This window comes from Rhineura floridana, chromosome 3, assembly GCF_030035675.1.
Source record: "Rhineura floridana isolate rRhiFlo1 chromosome 3, rRhiFlo1.hap2, whole genome shotgun sequence".
NCBI classification, from domain to species: Eukaryota; Metazoa; Chordata; class Lepidosauria; order Squamata; family Rhineuridae; genus Rhineura; species Rhineura floridana.
In genome coordinates, this window is record NC_084482.1 from 130,868,671 (window position 1) to 130,890,614 (window position 21,944).

The 21,944-nt window shown below is 43.8% G+C and overlaps 2 protein-coding genes across 3 annotated transcripts in view; one reads left to right on the plus strand and one right to left on the minus strand.

The window, feature by feature from the left end:
• Window positions 1-1,186: 1,186 nt before the first annotated feature.
• On the minus strand, window positions 1,187-21,023 carry RRP9 (ribosomal RNA processing 9, U3 small nucleolar RNA binding protein). Its single transcript, XM_061617920.1, has 15 exons — window positions 19,714-21,023; window positions 18,950-19,032; window positions 18,490-18,596; window positions 17,593-17,660; window positions 16,039-16,080; window positions 15,060-15,186; window positions 14,037-14,161; window positions 13,189-13,281; window positions 12,399-12,499; window positions 11,422-11,556; window positions 5,212-5,274; window positions 4,973-5,118; window positions 3,093-3,172; window positions 2,129-2,202; window positions 1,187-1,359 (listed from the first exon to the last, which is right to left on the minus strand). Exons 1-15 carry the CDS (start codon window positions 19,807-19,809, stop codon window positions 1,254-1,256), a joined length of 1,446 nt encoding a protein of 481 aa, XP_061473904.1. The 5' UTR covers window positions 19,810-21,023; the 3' UTR covers window positions 1,187-1,253.
• PARP3 (poly(ADP-ribose) polymerase family member 3) overlaps window positions 20,005-21,944 on the plus strand; it is a 43,287-nt gene continuing 41,347 nt past the window's right edge. Inside the window, exon 1 of one of the 2 annotated variants that reach the window (XM_061617918.1) lies at window positions 20,005-20,143. The gene's annotated coding sequence lies outside the window, so the exon portion shown is untranslated. The other variant, XM_061617916.1, reaches the window with a different exon arrangement.

Below are 21,944 nucleotides of genomic sequence, written 5' to 3' on the forward strand. Positions count from 1 at the left end.
AAGATGAAGCAGCATGGTTTGATGTGTTACCCAAGATTCAAATATCATAAACAAGCATCTGTCTGACCTATTCAAGGCTGAGCAGTCACTCTACCCGGCAGCCTTCTCCAACCAGGTGCCCTCCACGTGCTATAGGATTACTGCCATAATCCTTGACTATTGGCAATTCTGGTTGGGCCTGGGTCCAAAAGTATCTGGAGGCTACCTGGTTGGAAAAGGCAAACTCTGCAGCTTGGTTTTTCCATGGTTGGCATACAGGCTTCTTGAAGACAATGGGTTAACTCTTCACCCCACCCTGCCCAGACAGACAAGGACAGCTGACTCAAGACTTATACAGCCAGTTCTCTCATGCCTCCCCTACTTCCTTCCCTGCTTCACCTAGGACAGAATGCTCCTTCTGTCTTCTCACTTCTTAGTTCTCATTTCCAAAATTATGTATGATTAATGGAGATTTTATTATGTTTTGCTATAGAACTGATTGTCCCTGTTTTGGCCAAATAATTTGGCCCCAAGAACAATTACCTTTTTAGATGATCTGAGGTTATCATACTTTGGACACATCATGAGAAGACATGATTCACTAGAGAAGACAATAATACTTGCAAAAACAGCAGGGAGTAGAAAAAGAGGAAGGCCAAACAAGAGATGGATTGATTCCCTAAAGGAAGCCACAGACCTGAATTTACAAGATCTTAACAGTGTGGTTTATAACAGGTGCTATTGGGGGTTGCTGATTGCCATAAGTTGAAATCGACTTGAAGGCACACAATAACAAAAAGCTTTTTTTAAAAAAAGATGTTTTTAAATTTGTTTTTTTTCCTCATTTTTTTAAAAGATGTTTTGTTTTAGTATGTTTTTGAGATGTTTTTGAGTGTTTTTGTTTGCCACTCTGGGCTCCTTCTAGGAAGAAGGATGGGATATAAATTTAATAAATAAATAAATAAAAGTCTTCAGGTACCAGACATTTCTGAAGATCTGAGTTTGGCTGGTATAGCCTGGGAATGTCATGTGCTTTCCGAACTCTTCAAGAAAGGGGTAGAACACAGTTTTTTAAAAGGGTCCTCTAGACCACGTCAGATTATTGTTCTTTTATTTCAGGAACCACAGCCCACTTGTTTTTGAAAACTTCATCCACAATCCTTTGGGGCAATATTGAAAGTATAATTAAAAGATGGCCACTACCATCTTGTAAACATAAAAGGTAATTTTAATATGCAGGTTAATTCAAGAGCCTTTTACAGAGGAAGAGAACATTAGGAGCCTTTGTCAGATATCTGTGGGTTTCCTGCTGTAGCCTTCCTGAGCGGAATGATGCAGATGCTGTTCTTGGCCTCTTTGATCCTCCACCAACGACCCAATCTGCAACACACAACGCAGGGAAAAGAAGTTTATCTGCCACTGATAACGCTTCTTTTAGGTGCTGTGATCTAGTCAATCTGAGTCTGAAGCTACACAAAGGGCTGAAGCAAACATTTCACAACCCCTATATACTGCAAGATGCCATAGTTAGTTTAAAAGAGAAAGAGAGAGACACCAGCAAGTTGATTTACAACAGACCACACAGTGATATATTGACAAGATTGGAACTGGTGTTCTATCAGAATGTGAGACAGTGTTCTTGTTCACTTGCAACCCCAGCATGCTTTTTGTCTCACAGAAACAGAAGTTTCATACTCATGTCTCACATTCATTCCTCACTCTGTGCCTTATTCTTAAGGGAGGTTCCTTCTCTCACTTCTAGCCTGGCCTTAAAACAGCAAACCCAGATTTAACTGCAGTTTCTTATTGCTGTTTTAGAGTAAATCTTTAAAGCAACTAAGAGCCTTCTCCTGCGATTAGCTAGAGTGCTAAGCAAGGAGTGTTTTTTTCATTAAAAGGGAATAAATCTCTTCTTAGAATCTATGGACACATATGTATTCAAAAGGTCTGACAAATTTTCAGGAATTCTACCAAATTCCATGGGGGTACAAAGAATTTTGCAGGATAGTCCTGATCTGGTCTCAGAACTAACATTCTCAAGAAAGCATGGGGCAGTTTAAAGCTATTTACATGTATCTTAAAGATGGCAGTGAATGCAACTCCGAACCATGCACGTGTAGTAATAAAACAGAAATGAGACAGTGAATACCTGTGTTCTTGTCCAATCCCAGCAACTAAGAAATTTCCAGAATTGGAGAATTTTAAGCTATTAACAAAGCCAACCTGAGAAAGGAACACACACCAAGATAAATGTCAAATTCTGGGCAGGTGTTTAGCTGCTGAGATACAAAGTGACATGATGGTTTACTGGCCTCCCTTTGATATGCTGACCTTGCAGACACCAGATAGGAACAGCCCAATGTAGAATGAACAAGCCAGAGCTTTCATCTCACCTTTACCCAGAGTGCAAAAAAACCAAGGTCACACTGGGATTACGGATTGTTTCAGATAGTCCACGAGTGGTGTATATATTCCAAGCTGCCACAGAGCAGTGATCCACAAGCCAGTCTCACCTCTATCACTATTTCATTTTGCTTTTTTCACATATGTTCCAGGGTCTTCGCTACCTTGCTGCCCCCTTTCTGTAGTTTAGACTAGTATTTCTTTCTTCATGATTGCCAATCTACTAAATTTCTAGTTTTCCCTACAGCTGCAAACATGGCAACTGCTTCAAAGCATCCCTTAACTCTTTAAGTTCTGACCCGACAGCTGTACCCTGAAGACCCTGCAATAGTACCAACAGAAAGGGACTATCATTTTACAAACTAAGAGGTCATTCTAGTGTAGAAATTGCAGCCTGGAGCTACTGGAAACTTAACATGGCATGTTTTCTATATCAGTGTAATGTCACCTGGCTACTCAGAAGGGGTCCCTACACTGCTTCTCGGCCTTTTGGCTAAGATCAATTGTAGAACATTAGAATAGTTTACCTTCATATAGCAAGGGGAGGAGCTGAGAGAAAAGATTGACTAGGCCATGTTTAGAATTCATAGTTCACCAGTATTGTGTGCCCCACGTGTTCCTTAAATTTAGACTTATTTACAATGGAATACTGTTAAGGAAAAAGACACCTCCCAAAGCCTCCCTCTGTCCTCTGCAAACCCTTTCCTCACCAAGGGAATCTCAAACAGTGACTCCAGCTTCCGGAATCCCTCTCCACACTTCCACAACTTCACACTGGCGCTGTGGGAACCTGCCAAGAACAAAGTGTGTCAGGGCTTGCTTTCACTCTCAGAAACTACAAACAGGAAATGGACCGCCTTCATGTCGATCCCGACTTATGGCGACCCTACGAAGAGGCTTTTCATTGTAAGGGGTATTCAGAGGGGGCTTACCATTGCCTTCCTCTGAGGCTGAGAGGCAGTGACTGGCCCAAGGTCACCCAGTGAGCTTCATGGCTGCGTGGGGATTTGAACTCTGGTCTCCCAGGTCGTAGTCCAACACCTTAACCACTACGCCACACTCAACAAAGTTATCCTCCTAACATCACATTAGCCAGTCATTCTGGGGCTCATCATTTGCCTCATCCTCTAATCTGTTACCCAACTCACTTGCGCCAATGAAAAGTTTTTTTCTGCAGCTTATTCCTGGACTTCTGTCACCTCTGGCTTAGTGTAGCTTGTTCTCTCTTGTCCTCTGTTTGCAGCACAACTTAATACAGACTGACATGAGATGGTTTATCAGTTGCTGTCTTAAGAATCTGTGGCTCCTAGTCCTCATGTACATCAACTGTGCATAGGGAAGTTTGTCTCTTGAACATCTTATATACATGTTAAGGTTGAATAATATGTATACAATGTGTTCTATAGCTTCTCACACGTTAGTTCCTGTTAGGCCATCAGCATATGAAAAGCTATCATACATACATATACATTATTATCCTATCTGAACAGATAAAAGTTTGGTCCTTTCTAGCAAAAGTTTCCTAGCCCACTCAACTGTTCTGCACAAGCAAGATGTTTGTCAAATAGATGTTTATCTATTCTATAACCTGCCATTTAATTTAGCAGAAGTTAACAGTGGACCCAAGTTTTAAGAAGTGAAAAGTTTCTCCAAAACACCCAGCTGTGTCCTGACATCGCAGGCCAAGATATCAGAAGATCCTCATTAAATGGCACCCAGAAAAGAGGACTGAGAAGCACCTTGCTTAAAAGTGTAATAAAGACCCACCCTGACACTAGGAGACCCAAAACAGGTTATTTTATTGCCTTTAGGACACTCACATGGCAACAATAAGAACATGAAGGAGATTCGCTAACATGTACTTCCTCCGAAGACCACTTTAACAAGGACCTTGGACTGCCTCACAATACAGTAACCAAGCCAACACCTGCTAGGTAGGCATCAAATAAAGCAGAAGATGGCTTTATACAACGCTCTTAACAAAGGCAGGTTTCCCACTGAGCAGAGTATAAAACTGCAATCACATACACTTCTATTCAGAAGTAAATCCCACTGAGTTCAGTGGGACTTACTCCCAAGTACAGAATTGCAGCCTGAGATACACTGCTAACTTCTACTACAGCAGGCCTTAAGATAACAGAAATATCATCATCTCCTCCCAATGTAACAAGAAAAGCAAGAGTCTCAAAGACCTGGATTGTACATCACTTTAAAATATAGTTCAGTTAAACTATGGTCTAAAGGTGAATGTTCAGCATGCCAGGACATGGGGCTAAAGGTGCATACATTGTACTCTTCCCCTGCTCTTGCCAGCCTGCTAGAGCTAAGTCATGGTTTGCATTGCCATCACAGGGCTCAAGGTTTGTTTGCTCCAAGCAAACTATGAGCAGGAAGGAAGAACAAGTCTTGGTTACTGCTCGTGGTTTGTTTAGAGAGAAAGAAACCACGAACCAAGATTCAGACAAAACACTAGGCCAAACCATAACTTAGCTCCTGGCAATGTGGTATGCTGCATGTTCACATTTAAACCACAGTTAAGTTAAGCTTATAGTTTAAAGTGACATGCAAATGAGGCCAAAGTATGAGGTACCTGTAGCTACAAGGTCACTGTTCAGCAAGGCAGCTACTGAAGAGATCCAATATGGTTGTTCCATGCCCAGTGTGCCATAGAGACTATGGGCTTTCTTCACTGTGGTTAGTGGTTTCTTTTTTGAGAGACCCCAGAGGGCTACTGACCTTCAGGAAAAACAAATAATTATACTGCATACGTTTCAAAGCCATTGACAGAACTATTACTTCAGCAAGATTAAGGCTTGAGAAGATACTTACCCATCATCTGCACCAGACACCATATGCTCCTCATTGATCAACTGGATACAGTCGATAGAACCCCTAAGCCAAAAGAGGAAACCATTATTATTTTATAGCTGTATGCTGCAATTTGTTAAAGAAGCAACCTGAAAAATCTATTGCTAGTCAATAGCAGAAATGACTGAACAGGGTGGATCGCGACAGATGCTCTTGGAGGTCACTGATTCATAGGGTCGCCATAAGCTGTAATTGACTTGAAAACACATAACAACAACAAGCAGGAACGATATTGAAAACAACTGAAAAATATTTATAGCCGAATTTAGGGACAAAGACAGTTTCCACAACAATATTTAATGCCAAAACAATAATAAGGGGTAGAATCAGCAACAACAATTGACACACTCACCCAAGTAAAATCACACAGAAAAAGTAAAACAGCACCAAAGATTCAACAGCCTAATTTTATTTATTTATTATTTGATTTATATCCCACCCTTCCCTCTAGCAGGAGCCCAGGGTGGCAAACAAAAGCACCAAAAACACTTTAAAACATCATAAAAACAGACTTTAAAATACATTAAAACAAAACATCTTTAAAAACATTTTTTTAAAAAGCTTTGAAGGCATCTTTAAAAAAGGTTTTAAGACATATTGTTTAAAAAAAGGTTTAAAAACATATTAAGAGCAATCCAGACACAGACTGGGATAAGGTCCCAACTTAAAAGGCTTGTTGAATGAGGAAGGTCTTCAATAGGCGCCAAAAAGATAACAGAGATGGCACCTGTGTAATATTTAAAGGGAGGGAATTCCACAGGGTAGGTGCTGCCACACTAAAGATCCGTTTCCTATGTTGTATGGAATGGACCTCCTGATAAGATGGTATCTGCAGGAGGCCCTCACCTGCAGAGTGCAGTGACCAACTGGGTATATAAGGAATAAGACGGTCTTTCAGGTATCCTGGTCCCAAGCTTTATAGGGCTTTGTACACCAAAACTAGAACCTTGAATTTGCCCCAGTAACAAATGGGCAGCCAGTGCAATTCTTTCAGCAGCGGGGTGATATGTTGGTGATACCCTGCCCTGGTGAGCAGTCTCGCAGCCACATTTTGCACCAACCTCAAGGGCAGCCCCAAATAGAGCACATTACAGTAATCTAGCCTGGAGATTACCATTGCGTGGACAACAGTGGTCAGGCTATCCCTGTCCAGAAATGGCCACAGCTGTCCTACGAGCTTAAGCTGGTAAGAGGCACTCCTAGCCACTGAGGTCACCTGGGCCTCTAGTGACAAAGATGGATCCAGGAGCACCACCAGACTACAGACCTGCTCTTTCAGAGAGAGTACGACCCCATCCAAAGCAGGCAACTGACTAATTATCTGAACTCGGGAGCCACCAACCCACAGCACCTCCATCTTGCTAGGATTCAGACTCAGTTTATTGGCCCTCATCCAGCCCACCACCGAATCCAGGCAGCGGTCCAGGGCTTGCACGGCCTCTCCCAATTCAGATGTTATGGAGAAATAGAGCTGGGTATCATCAGCGTACTGCTGACACCTCGCCCCAAATCTCCTGATGACCGCTCCCAAGGGCTTCATATAGATGTTAAACAGCATGGGGGACAAGATGGTACCCTGTGGCACCCCACAGCACAACTGCCAGGGGGCCAAAGATAATCACCCAGTGCTATTCTCTGAAAACGACCTTGGAGATAGGATCGGAACCACTGTAAAACAGTGCCTCCAACACCCATCTCACCAAGTCAGCCCAGAAGGATACCATGGTCAATGGTATCAAAAGCTGCTGAGAGTTCAAGTAAGAGTAACAGAATAGCACTCCCCCTGTCCTTCTCCCGATAAAGGTCATTCATCAATGTGACCAAGGCCGATTCAGTCCCATAACCGGGTCTGATCCCAGACTTGAATGGGTCAAGATAATCTGTTTCATCCAAGAATACTTGCAGTTGCTGCGCCACAACCCTCTCAATCACCTTCCCTAAAAAGCGGGTATTTGCAACCAGGCAGTAATTGTCGCAGACCAATGAGTCCAGGGTGGGCTTTTTCAGGAGCAGTCGAATCACCGCCTCTTTCAGGGTGGCTGGAACCACTCCCTCGCGCAATGATGCGTTGACCACACTCTGGATTCATTCAGTCAAACCTCCTCCGCAAGCTTTAATAAGCCAAGAAGGGCAAGGGTCCAGAGGACACGTTGCTAGCCACACCATTGCAAGCACCTTGTCTACATCATCGGGCCACATCAGCTAAAACCGTTCCCAAGAAGTTACAGCAGACGTTGCACTGGAGACCTCATTGGGGACTACTGTAGATGTAGATGGGGCATAAAGACTGCTACAAAGGCGAGCAACTTTACCCTCAAAATGCCTTGCAAACAATTCACAGCGGGCCTCCAAAGGGTCTAAAACTCCATTTCCTGGAGTTGATGTCCACAGACCCCTGACAATACGGAAAAGCTCCACTGGATGGCTACTTGAGGATGCAATGGATGCAGAGAAGTGGGTTTTCTTCGCCGCCCTCACCACCAAAGTGTAGGCACTGTTATAATGTTTCATTTGTGCCCGATCAATCTCACTGCATGTTTTTTGCCACTTGCACTCTAGCCGTCATCCAGCCTGTTTCATTGCCCTTAGCTCACTGGTGTACTAAGGTGCAAACCGGGCTCCACAATGCCAGAGAGGGCACTCGGGGGCAACCATGTCAAGAGCCCGACGCACCTCGCTATTCCACAGTGTGACAAGGGCTTCAAAAGGGTCACCTGCTCTATCTACTAGGAACTACCCAAGGGCATTCAGGAATCCTGTGGATTCCATTAGTCTCTGGGGTGGACCATCTTAATCTGTCCACCACTCCTGCAGCCAAGGATCGGAGCCATAAGTCTAAACTTCACCAAGAAATTGTCTGACCATGACAATGGGGTGACATCCACCCCCCCATCTCCAGACCACCCCTTCCTCCATCTGGAGCAAAACCCAAGTCGAGGGTGTGCCTGCTCTTGTGTTGGGCCGGTGACAACTTGAGATAGCTCCATGGTCGCCATGGAGGCCATGAAATCCGGAGCTGGAACACTAGAGGCAGCCTTAGCATGGACATTGAAATCACCCAGGACTATTGTTCTGGGCTCCTCCAATACCACAGCTGAGACGGCCTCTGCCAGCTTGCTCAGAGAAGCTGCCTGGCAGTAGGGTGGATGGTACACCAGCAGCAACCCTAGTTTCATGTCTCCTTGGCCTGACGTAGGTACAAGTAAGGAATTAAAGTTGATGTAGCAGTATAAATCCTGAGAGTATTTAATATAATAAAATAGCATGAAACACAAATGTGACTATATAACAAAATATATCTGAAGTCAAACAAATAAAGTTTGGAACAAGAGTATATAAGAAGAACAATTAAAAGTATGGAAGTTGTTTCTGATATAGGTCAAAAATAGTTGAAGTATTCATTTTCTTATGCTGTGAAGGTATTTTCAAGAAGGTCCAGCTAGACGCGTTTCGACACAGAGTGTCTTTTTCAATGGCTATACAGATGGCTCTCAACATAAGTCAAATATCATATAATATCCAATGAATTATTGCAATCAATGCTTTTAGCACATTGTCCTTGTCCACAAGTTTTTTCATATATATACATGAAAAAACTTGTGGACAAGGACAATGTGCTAAAAGCATTGATTGCAATAATTCATTGGATATTATATGATATTTGACTTATGTTGAGAGCCATCTGTATAGCCATTGAAAAAGACACTCTGTGTCGAAACGCGTCTAGCTGGACCTTCTTGAAAATACCTTCACAGCATAAGAAAATGAATACTTCAACTATTTTTGACCTATATCAGAAACAACTTCCATACTTTTAATTGTTCTTCTTATATACTCTTGTTCCAAACTTTATTTGTTTGACTTCAGATATATTTTGTTATATAGTCACATTTGTGTTTCATGCTATTTTATTATATTAAATACTCTCAGGATTTATACTGCTACATCAACCTTAATTCCTTACTTGTACCTTTGATATATATTAAGGTTTCATTTTACTTGTTTTGTTTGCATTTCCTTGGCCTGACACCAGGTGCAGGCCCTCACAGCCAGCTCCAAGACAGAGTGGTTTCCTGGTGACAGAGATGGAAGTTCTGTAGACCATAGCAACTCGTCTCCCCCCCCCCATTCCTACAGCCTGTGCTGGTGTTGCACCGAGAATCCAGGTGGGCAAAGTTGGGTCAGATCAACTCCTCCAAGCTCACCCACCCAGGTCTCGGTAATGCAAACCAAATTGGCACCTTCATCCACAATCAAATCATGGATGAGTGTAGACTAATGGTGTACCGATCTAGCATTAAACAACAACACACACAGGCCAGTGGGCACAGCAGATGAGCAATGAGGAACCAGTCCAGGAGAGGAGTGTGCATGAGGAACAAAGCGTAGATAGCCTTGCCCTCATCTTCTATGGTTTTAAGAATTAAAATTCTTATCATGAGAAAGGGCACAATAGATATGTTTGCAAGGCCTGCAGGATGGAACCTGACTAATTCCCATTTCCACAAGTATGAAGTCATTGGCAAAAAGGCCTTTTCCCTTGAACTGACCAACCTAATTTCTCTCTATTTAGCGGCCACAGAAGTAGGGTTTCCAAAGAAGATCTCAAGGTGCAGACAGTTATTCAGATAACAAAGTCCCAAACTGTTTTACGGCTTTAAAGATCAGCACAAGTGCTTTTATTTGGACCAGAAATACACTGGCAACCAGTCTGGCATCCACTAGTACCCGGCAGCACCTTGTAGCAGTTCACATTTTCAAATGGTCTTTAAAGGCAGTCCCATGTAGGGCACATTACAGTAGTCCAGCCTGAATATCACTAGTAGATGAATCATTGAGGTGAGGTTCATTTTCTCTTGACAGGCTCGCAGTTGGCGTTCCTATCTGCTGATGCCATCTGAGCTTCCCCGGTTAGCATAAAATCCATGAGAACTCACAAACCTGCATACTTAAGTCCAGAAGAAGTGCCTCTCTGTTGCAAGCCTCCATCTAGAGCAGTCTGTTTTCCACCCACAGTACCTTCATCTTTTGTCTAGATTAAACCTCAACTTGTTCACCCTCATCTAACCCAAAACAACCTCCATATACCAGATCAGGAGTTTGACAGCCTTCCTGGGACAAGTAAATGGAAATGAGGAGAGCCAAGTGTCATCTGCAAACTGATGACACCTCCAGCCTGCCTCTAAATGACTTCCTTTAGTCCTTTCATGTAGATGTTAAAAAGCATGGAGGTCAAGATGGAACCTTGAGGAAGTCCACAAGCCAATTGCTATGGAGTGGAACCCCCAGCACCACCACCTGACACTGATTCTCTAGAAAGGATCAGAGCCACTGAAACACGATGCCTTTTAATCCCAATCCTGACAAATGTGTAAGGAAAAATGTCCTTCAGCTATCCAATATAAATGCAGGAGGAAGAGAATGAAAACTTCAGAGACATTTTAGTTGAAAACAAAAGATTTCTGTGACCAACATGCTTCTAGGTAGAGTATGAAAGGTCACCAGGCAAGATGTCTCTAAACACATTAGCACCATCCTCAAGGTCACAGTGTAAGAATGTCATTTTTCACCACCACTATTATTCTGTCCATTTTGGAGTGCCTGTTTGGAAGCTGGGAAGAACCCCTGCCACTGTCTCCTGGGGTGGCAATTTCATGCATGCAGGGTGCCTCACACAGTGTACATATTTAAAATCTTAGCCATCAGAGGTCCATTTCTAAACAATCCATCATTATCTCACTGGTCCTGCATTTAGGCCCACAATCACTGGGAGGAAACCAGCTCACAGAAGAGGACTTTCCTTTCTTCAGCTGTTTCCCCTTCCACCTCCAGGCACAATACACATCTCACTCTGTTCTGCACTGAGGAAGAACAATAGCTCAGTGGTAGAACATTGGCTTTGCACACTGAAGGTCCCATGCTCAATTCCCAACATCTCTAGGAAGGTCTGGGCTAGGACTCCTGTCAGAAATCCTAGAAAACTGTTGTCAGTCAGTGTTGGCAATGATCAATGATGTGATTCAGTATAGGGCAGCTTACAGCAACAATTGCAAAGTGGCTTGTTTGATGCACAAGATGCTGCATGTAGAGCACCATGACTACCCCCACCTTCCCAGCACAAATTCTATATAAGGGAAGCCCTAAATAATAGGGGATTATTCTTGTACTTACTGGTGCCCATAAAACACCAGCTGAGATTCCTCAGGGATCTTCCAGATTCTGACGGTGCCGTCCCTCCCTCCTGATGTCACACAGCACTCCCGGCTCAAACTGTCCAGTGCTGTGATCGTGTCTTGATGCCCAAACCTGAGAGAACAATGAGGAAAAGAAGGGAAGCAGATGAAGTTCAGTTGTGGACCATGTATATATCTGAGCACTAAACATTTCTTTCAAAAACATTTCACATCACCCCACTGTTAAGGGTCGCCAGAAGTCGTAACTGACTTGAAGGCACATAACAACAACAACACTGTTAAGGAGCCAGCAAACGGCCAACAGAATTAGCCATGTTCAGACAAGCTGGGCCCTGTGGATGCTCATGCTCCGTATGGGGAAAAGATTCTCTTTCTATTAGTAGCTCCACAAGAGAAAAATGGCGGCAAAAGCAACCTCTTCCATTGTGGTTCTGCAGTAGTGGGGAAAGGTGGATCCACAGAGATGCTCTCACTTTTTTTGTATGAGCTGGAGGATTATGACTGACACGTTAGAAACAGGACTGGAGCAAGGGGGTTGGGGGTCCATGAAAAGGATTCTGGGCTTGGTGCAGATAAGACCATTCAGATCAGATGAGTTTAAACTTCCCTTACAGCTCTATTATACTACGGCCAGCCAGCCATGTTCCTGGCCTCCCACGAGACCTTTGGATTGTGCAAGTCATACTGAAGCGAGTGGCTTCAGGGACAGGCTTCTGATGCACGTCTCCCACACAGGTTTATAAGCCTGAAGCAGTGGAACTTATTTTCATAGCTATTAGCCAACCAAAATAAAGAGCAACAAGCATCTTAACAGGGACATCGAGGCCCATCTCCACTCTGCTCTACAGATCAGATTTATGTGACTTGCAGTGAAGCACCTGGCATTTACGGTTCAGATATGAGCCACATGCATTCCCTAACCCCACAAGTACATAGAAACAGCATGCTCCTCACAGAGTTTCCACATAAGCATTCTCAGCCACATTCCACACTTTGACTGAACGATCATGCGAAGCGCTGTACAGTTGGTGTGTGCCCTTCCGGAAAGACAGGCCCTGCATGGGGGAAGAGCAAGAGGGGGATGAGAGAGGAGGCAGGATTGGTGGGTGTTCTCAGTCATAGCAACTTGAATCTCTCTGCCAGACCTAAGCCGCCGCCTCCTCTCCAGAGATTTCAGTACTACTGAATGAGCAATTGCTACAAGTGGAAAAAATGCCATGGCACTTGAAAAAAAAAGGGGGAAAGCAAAAAGCACAAGGATTGAAATATATTTTTGCTACACAATGTCCTTTGCACATTAGAAATACTTTAAAATCCTTATTGGAAATCATGTGTAACGCACCAGCCATTTTGCACTTCCCAGTTCTAGTAAGGAACATCCCTGCATTGATCTACATCTAACAGCAATTCCCTGTATTTCAAATATTTATCCCACCTTTCCTATAATATAGCTTAATGCAGCTCACAATATATATATTTTTAAAAAACCATATCAAGTTCAGAAAATCAGTACAGCTAGCAGAAATATTTCTTTCATTGGCCAGAGAGCAATCAGGTAAATTGCAGTTGCTTATTTGGCACATTGTTTCTGCGAAGGCTGCTCGCCTGGCTTCTGTGCAATTCCTTATTCACATAATTTTTCATTCATGTTAAAATATTGCATTAAACATACCCATAAAAACCCACACTCAAATCCTGCGCTTGTCTGAGCGGTAATGCCATTACCCCAAGTTAATGAACTTACCGACACAGCATCACGATGACCTGTGAACTTATACAGGTGGCTGCAGGTTGCAGCTTCCCAGATCATAATAAGTTTATTCCTATCTCCTGTAGCCTAGCAGAGAAAAGACAAGGCAAGATACTTATCTGCACTCACAACCCTTTAGCAACATTATGCATTTGTCCCTCTGATATCAGCAGTAATAAGGTCTCCATAGACAACTATTCAGTCAGTGACAATTCATGTATGCTGGTGGCGGCTTTTCTCTCTTTCCTTCACTCTATCTGGCTTTTTAGATCAAGCCACTGGAGAGATCCATTATACTATAAGACAGGACAGTAGCACTTCACCTTGTATAGGGCCATAGCTCAGTCATGGAGGACATGATTTGTGTGAAAAAGGCCTCAGGTTCAATTTCTGGGATCTCCAAGTAGGGCGGGGAAAGACTCCCATCTAAAACCCTTGAGAGCCGCTGTTGATCTGTAGACAATCCTAAGCTAGATACACCAGGGGTCTGACTTGATATAAGAAAGCTTCCTATTTTCCTGTTAGCAGTTGACAACAGCAGTGTTGAACCTTCACCATTCCTATGAAAGGACAGATCTGCAGCACAGGATTGACTGAGCAATACATACCTACCACACACACTGCTGGCATGACCAACACCACAAGTCTGATCTGTAACCCCCTGCCCTAGGGACATCCTCACCCTAGCCAAAAGACCATCCAAGTGGATTGAAAGGAGCCTATCCAGGTGGACTGATAGAGACAATGTCCAGATTTTGAAAAAAAGAGCGAAAAGCCACAACTGCAAAGACTGGGAACTCAAGCAGCCCCTTATCTCTGGAAAAGAGTAGGCTCTCCCTTACCAGGTATTTACCATCTGATGAGATGGCCATAGCGAGGATGTGTGCTGTGTGGCCAACGTGACTGCCCTCCGTCCCCTTCTTTCCTCCACGGATCACATGTAGCTTCTTCCCACTCTCCACATCCCCTAAGATACAATGTTGGCTAAATTAGGAGGGCAAAGCCAAAGTCAAGCAGGCATCTTCAAGGCCTTGAATTATCATTTGAGAATCTTCCTTCACTTTAGTTAGTTCAGAGTATTGCAAACTCAACTTATTGCAGAAGAGTCCATGGTTGAGGAGGCAAAAAATGTGGGAAATGTTTTACCTTTTAAAATAAGGCTCCTTTTAACAGTAAACAAAGAGACTTTAACAATGATTATACGGTCAGGAGATGATAGATGTTTAACACACATAAAGTGTTGTATCCAAACTTCTCAGAGTAGACTCACTGAAATTAATGGTCCCAAGTCAGTTATGTCCATTAATTTCAATGGGTCTGCTCAGAAAATATGACAATGTTGGACACATCCCACATATTCCAAATATGCACAACTCTGTGGGGAGAAGGGATGGTGGGTGGAAAACTAAAAATGCACTTCAGTTATAACACATCTATTCACACATCATCATCATTATTATATTTATTGCCTGCCCTTCACCAACTTGGCTGGCTTTAAAAGAGGATTAGACAGATTCATGGAGCATAAGGCTATCAACGGCTACTATGCTCTGCCTGCACAGTCTGAGGCGGTAAGCTTCCAAATACTAGTTGCTGGAAATTGCAGGAGGGGAGAGTGCTCTTGTGCTCAGGTCCTGCTTGCTTGAACAATATTTTGGTAGCAACAGTAGAACAGGCCCTTCCCTTTGATACACAAAGAAAAAAGTTGCCTTTCAACATTTGGTGCAAGCAAATCAAGTCTTGATCCAGTGAGCTTGCCCCTTCTCAGAATGAAGATGATGAAATTTACAATGCACTTTCTCTCTCTCTCTGCTCACCTCTTCTATGCCCCAACACTATGCCTTTTTGTAGAGAATAAGACTCACATTTGATGATAGAGCAGTCTTTGGCTGCAGAGAAGATGCACTTATCATCTGGTGAGATGACCAGACAGGTGATGGGCAGCTGGTGACCTCGCAGTACCCTGATTTGAGATGTATCTGGAGGCTGCAACTGTCCAAAGAGTACCAGTTAGATCAACGTTTGAGGCCCAGGCATCAGACTGAGGGGTGGATTACAATCTGAAAGCGTGCCAAAAGTTGAGACAGGTATACTGAAGCTTATGACACAGCGGCAGCTGGGCCATATTGGACTTCATACTAGTCACGGTGAAAATGTGCAAGAGTTCTTATGTCAACACCTTGTTCAAAAAGTTGAAAGCTACTGTAAGTCAAACATCACTAAGCTCCTAGTAAAAGTGGGTATTACAGGAATACTGCATCCAAACCAAGTGTCTGGATTTTTAAAAAACACAAATCTGACCAACTTACCCCTTAAATCACAACAGCATCAAGGATTGCTGCATCACACACTTTTATGCCCTATAAGATTTCAGCTCTGCTTTGCACAATGTGATGCAACTCAACAGAAACGTTTCATTCCTTCTATTGCCTCTGCCGGTTTAGGCAGATGCCATCTCCCCTTCCCGCACCAGCTAAATAGCATAGTAGGGATTAAATGCTCTGACTCGGATCAGAGGCCAAGCCAGAAGCGGTTTTAAACATCTAGCCACCAAAATAACCAAATTCTTTGAAAAAAAATCACATAAAAAAACCACACTTTGGCTAATGCATTGAAAAGCTACAGTTTCTGGCAGAACTATATAACGGACAGTAAAACATTCAAGGAGAAGGAAGAACGAGTTTAATTTAAAAGCAGATAAATAAATCCCCAAGTAATCTCAAGCAATAAAAGAAAAAGCTCCTTGTGTTATTTCTAGCAAACTAATACACCTCCCCTCCTTCAAGTAATAGCTGCTCTGAAATCCTGCAGGAAAAATGCTCAAGGGAAGCTGTTTCTACTTACAATTTTGGCAATTTGTCGCTGCAATTTTCCTTTCTGTTCAAGCTATGGAAGAAGAATGAATTAAAATTAGTCTGATCATCAGAATGGAATCCTGTGCTAAGCTCAAAATCAACAAAACCCTGATATATCTTATCCTTTCATTTCGTAAATACATTTCTAGCTCCCAGGAGTGTGGAAGTCAGTCTTGGAGGACTGTAGCTTTAAGTCAGGGATGGTGGACTGTGACCAAATTTCACATCGGTGAAGGGAGCCCCAAGAGGGATACATAGGACAGGAGCAGTCAAAAAAGAGAGAGAGAAATGGAGGTAAGAGTAGGGAAAGCACAGAAACAGAGTGAACGCACTATGCAATGCTGCACTCTCCACCCACCACTTTCGCATAGCCCTGACAAGATTGCCCCTAAGGAAATATAGCCCTTGACAGAAAAAAGGTTCTCTATCCACAAATGAGACAGCAAGTACACACACAAATATACTGCATATTCAAATGTTGTTAACTTCAAAACACAGCTGTAGTTCTGCAGGACTAACCATTTCCATTTAGAGTTGAGGACACCTCACTGATTAGAAGACAAAGCAACTGACAGGAACAAGCTAAGAACTGTTTCCCAAAATGAATGCCAAAAAGCCCAAAAGTGACCACAAGGCAAATTAAGAATACACTCTTGCTACCTGAAGCCTTGTGACACTCTTATGAGCTACAATTAATTTCAGGCTAGGAGCTACACAAACACAACACAGTCCATTAGCCCAGGCCTATCCATGTCTATCTTCTAAAACCTATGCACACACATAACCTTTAGGCCCTTTAGCTCATGATGAGTTCCTAGTATCATTGGACATAGAAAATGGATTGCCATCTCTTCTACCACCTGTTAATCAAAATACCCGTATTAAATCCCTGGCTCGTGCTACTGAATCGTAATTAGGTGACAATGTAACAAACAGACCTTCACTGATCTCTGTGATCCCTTCCTGGCTCAGAACATAAGCACTGAGAGACTAGAAAACAGCTATACAGTCTTAGTGATCACTGCTCTGAAGTATTTTATGGCTCTGTTTATAGAAGAGGAAGGTGTTTGTAATTAAGCAGGACATGTCTGCTAACATAAAATTGGCCCAGAAATAATTTTCAATGGTACAGGATTAAACGAACACACACAACTCTCATCAGTTGATATAAAGGTGAACATGGTGTATATACAAGGATCTATGTTAAACATTATTGGATGCCTACATCAGAGAAGGCTACTTTATCCTTGAACATACAATCAGACTGAAAAGCATGGAAGAGGACAATCAATTCAAGAAAGGAAACAAATGCTGAGCCACTGAATGCCAGCCCCTCAAGGGAGATAACTCACTGCAGTAGCTCTGTGTGTGCATGCGTATACACACGCAGTCAGGCTCTGCAGTGTGGAAGGAATTTCTCTTCTACCCTCTAATGAGAAGACTCCATTAGATGGGAACGTTTGCCTTTCCGCAGCCCAATTCAAGAGATGGCAGCTCAGATAGCTTTCTGCAGATAGCACCTCTTAGCACGTATCGTACTCACCACATCTTCCTTCAGCCAGCCAGCAACCAGATCCTTCTCAAAGGCTTCTTCTTCAGCCTTTTCCTCTTCTGTTCAAGGCAAAACACACAAATAGGACATTAGACTCAGGGATTCAAAGATGATCAGCAACAAGAATATGAAGCAGGGGTTAAGATAACCAGGGATTTTGCTTTATGGCAACCAGCAGGGTCTCCCCTGCAATAACTAGGTGTACTATCCCAGTGTTCTTCCACCTTGGGTCCCCAGATGTTGTTGGGACTGTAACTCCTGTCATCCCCAGCCAGCTTAGCCAAGGGTTAGGGATGATGAAAGTTGTCCAACATCACCTGAGGACCCAAGTTTGATCAACACTGTCCTAAAACAGCCATTTGTCAAGGCACTATGTTCAGCTTGTACATCCCCTCAAACCCATGGCTGCCCCTTGAAACTGCTATGTGTACCAGCTCTCTGCCCATAGCCAGCTTATCAGATGAAGTGTCTGTAGTGCATAGAATCACAATTGTTTGTTTGCATAACCACAGAAATCAATCCCAAACACTGAAGGTTTACCCTCAATTCAGGAAGCTTTCAGAAGAGCAAGTGCCTCAAACAAATCCCCTTCTCCAGCACACTTTAAAAAAGTGTTTCTCTACCTCCAATCATTTAAGCAGGTTCTAAGAATCAAATAGTTGAGATATCAATGTAAGCAACCTCGGTTAAACTGTCTGCTGTGCAAGCCTGAGTAAATTACTGCAACTGTTTTCCCTTCTCTGTATCAAAGGATAATAATAAATAAAATAAATAAAAACCATAAACTTCTCCTAGAAGGAATTTTCACCCTTATTCCAGACTCTCTCTCTCTCTCCTCTTTGTTGATGTTTTGCAATACTTAATAGGGTTAGCAGTCCTGTGTCCCACCTTGCTGTCGAAGTTGCTCCAGGTATAACTTTGCTAATCTCAGTTTCTTTTCTTGTGGCGTCTCCTCGATCTCCTCTGCTGCTTCATTGTTCTTTTTCTTTGCTGAGCTACAGGTAGGAAAAAGACAATCTGCGTGGATGGATGGATCTCCTTTCTCTCCAACAGTCATCCATTAGATAGAAATAACATTCTCCCAGTTGTCTCAGAGAGATGCATTCAGTCCTCTACAGCATCTCCTAAGGATCAACAAAGGTTTGTGTTGCAGGAATCACAGAGGGGACTACACTGCATAGGGTTACACAAGTATCCAGGCCTATATAGGAACACACAGTCTCCTTTATGGCAAGGGAGACTTATAACTCAATTTTCTCACCCAACTCTTTTATGCAGCCCCCTCATTCAAGGAAATTCATACAAAGTCTGCTCCTCTCCTTTTTCATAAAGTCTGGCATCTCCTTACCTATCTGGTTCAGAATCACTGGAGATTTCCTCATTCAATTTAGAGCCAGCTTTCTGCCAAGCTTTCTCCTCAGTGACAGGGAGCTGGGAAGTGAAATAATCCTTTTAGAATACAATTTCAAATCTACTGTGAAGAAATATTGCTACATAGTAATGCCCTTTACTGAGGAACAGAAATTTCTGTTAGGTGAGAAAGGTAGCAAATAATAAGTAACTGGACAAGTGGCAAAGCATGCAACCAAGCCCCATTCTACATTTAAAATATATTCTACCAAGGAGAGGAACTCCAACTCTCCCAGAGTATGGGTATAAGCCACAAAGCTAAGGTTGGAGATTTTGACTTCTCACACGACCAACAGTGAGAATTGTGACGTTCAGTGCTTATTTAAATAAAGCCTAGGAAACATAGTGCAAGTAAAGCTTAAGACTATCACTTAAAGAATAGTTTACCAGAGAACATACTTTACTGAATCCAATGGACTTACTTAGGACTAATCTTGCTTAGGATCAGTTTGCACAGTAAGTGCTCATCTCAGCCCATTCCTTGCCGTTTTGGAAATGATCACATGATGCCATTCCCATAACCACCCCCAGCAGGTCTCTCTCTGTACCCTTAAAAATATCTTGAAAGGCCAAGGGGAGACAAGGGGGAACAAAAATCTTCTACCAGTCAGACTACAGAGAGAAACGCGTATCAAGAGGTAATTTTGCCATGTAAAGCGATTTCGGGTGGGTTCCACCGCTATCCCTTCCCACCACACTAACCTTTCGCTTCTTGTGCGCAGAACCCCCAGCCGTTGCGCCCAACGCAGAAGCGCCGCGCTGCTTTTGCTGTTTTCTCTTCGTTCCCGCAGCCGCCATACCGGTACTGGTACTACAACCTCATCGGGGAGCACTTCCTGCACGCGGCTCTCTGAACCAACCTCCCGGCGCTTTGCTATAGGAAGAAAACGCCTCCTCCTTTTCCTAATTGGCTAAAATTCCGCCAGGGTCCTCGCCTTCTCCTCCTCCAAAGTAAGTTAAAAGAGGGGATTAGCAGGCTCAGGCCTCCTTCCGTCAGATTCGTTTTCATTGGTCCGTAGAGTCAGATCGTGAGAGTACCGCCTCCGTTCTTTTACTGGACGGCTCAGCCGCTCATCTGGTCATCGAGGAGGGGCTTTCGTACTGGGCTAGCGCGGTGCGCCCCTTCAACTTGGTATGTGGAGAAGCAGGCAGGCTGGCGCGTGCAACGTCTATAGTGTGATTTGTGCAGCAGCAACAGCAGCAACGTGGGGGATATCTGTAGGGCAGTGCCGTGTTCGGCGCTGTCTGCACAGTCTTTTCTGTGTCTTATGGCAGAATAAAAGAAGTCTTGTGAGGGCTGGTGAAAAATCAGGCGTGTTGGATGCAGAGAAGCTTGCCTAGTACAGTGCGGGTGGGACTGTGCTTTAGCTCGCTCTTAGTTCCTCTGCCAGTAAAATTCACAGGATGAGAACCCCAGAGATAGGTCAAGCAGGCAAGGGAGGAGGCCGGGGATTTCCTGCATGGCTTTCCAGTTTGCACGAGGTGACCTAAATCAAGATTCCCCATTCGTTGTGCCCTCGTTTCAGGGGCACACGCACCCCTGCTTTCCCACAAAAAATCCCTGCAGCTAGACTTCCCGGCATGGTACTCTTCTGTCTGTTTATATACACGCGCGGGCGCACATACCAGCCTGGGAGGAGAGGGGGTGGCTGAACTGTTGTTTTAATTTAGTGCCCAAACAGTGAGTGGATGCCGCAGAAGCCGGCTGAGCTCTTCCCGTCCCCCTCGTGGCCTCGCTGTTCCCGCACACACTTGACTGACAGCTATGCACGAAGCCGTGAGCTGCTGATTCCTCGCCTCTGGGCCGTGTTGGCTCCTTCCCCGAGAGAGGCGTGTTTGTTGCTGCTGCACTGTAGGAAGGCTGAGGTCACCAGGCAGAAAGGGACAACAAGCGAGGGAGAGAAAAAGCTAGCTGCCTGCCTGCCCGCCCTCCGACTTGTCCAAACTTGCCCGGCCGCTTGCCTTACTTCTGCCGGCGTCTTGGCCTTCCAACAGGACCGCCAGGCTACGAAGAACCGCTCTCCCCCTCCCCACACACTCCGGTGAGTTTGCGGACAGGCTGGAGGTTGGGTCGGGCAATAAGCAGCTGACGACTGCTCTTTTATCTTGTTTGTTTCTGACTGGTTCCCAAAGTGATAATCAGTAAACATGGGCAACATCCGTACTTGGTTCTTGTGGAGCTGGGTTTTTTTTTAAAGAGCGAGATGGAGGAGATATCCCCAAGCAATGTAGTGCCTCGGTAGCTTAAAAACAGGCACCTGGAATCTCAGTTAATCTAGGCCGAATCCAGTGATGGGGGAGGCAGTTTCTTTTCAGGGTAGCAATGGCATTGGCACCGATCCTAAGCAAGTCTTGACAGGACTGTATACTTTTTCCTTTGCTCCTCCGTAAGTTACTGGGTCACTGAATAGGGATTATTTCTGCTTCTCAGACTCAGATCCTCATGCATTGCCCCTAGGAAATGCACCTTTTGAATAGCCTTGTAAACACTTCCCTGGTAAACTAGAAAAGTGCTGTTCCTTTATTGTCTTTTCCAGGTTGTTGATGTTCTGCAGCATTAACATGGCATTATGTGTGGGCAGGTGGGGTAGCAAAAATGTATCTGGGCTAGTAATATTTTGTAAAATGATTTGCAAGTCTTTGAAGAGTTGTACAAGGATAGGCAATTTGTATCTCAGCTCCTTATTTGCAGTGAAATCAGTAAGCCTGCCAATCTGCCTGCATTGGCTCTTAATTCCCCTCTCCCCCCCCCCCAAAAAAACACCCTCACATGGCTGCTTCCTATCCAGCAAGTGTGTCAGGTTAGTATTTGTTCCATCCTCAGAAAATGTCTGCTGTACAGACTCTGGCTGGTTGCTTGTGAAACTCAAAGGAGTTTTCCCCAGATAAGGTTAGCTAGTGATTTTGGACTCTGCTGACCTTGCAGTATACTG

Bases quoted from the DNA above. Each gene is read 5' to 3' on its own strand.
- RRP9 (XM_061617920.1), bottom strand. From the start codon at position 19,809: ATGGCGGCTGCGGGAACGAAGAGAAAACAGCAAAAGCAGCGCGGCGCT. The intron at 17,661-18,489 runs GTGGGACACAGG...TGCCTTGAACAG, and splicing joins GGAGCAACTTCGACAGCAAG to AAGAGGAAAAGGCTGAAGAA. The intron at 14,162-15,059 runs GTGAGTCTTATT...ATTGTATCTTAG, and splicing joins AGACTGCTCTATCATCAAAT to GGGATGTGGAGAGTGGGAAG.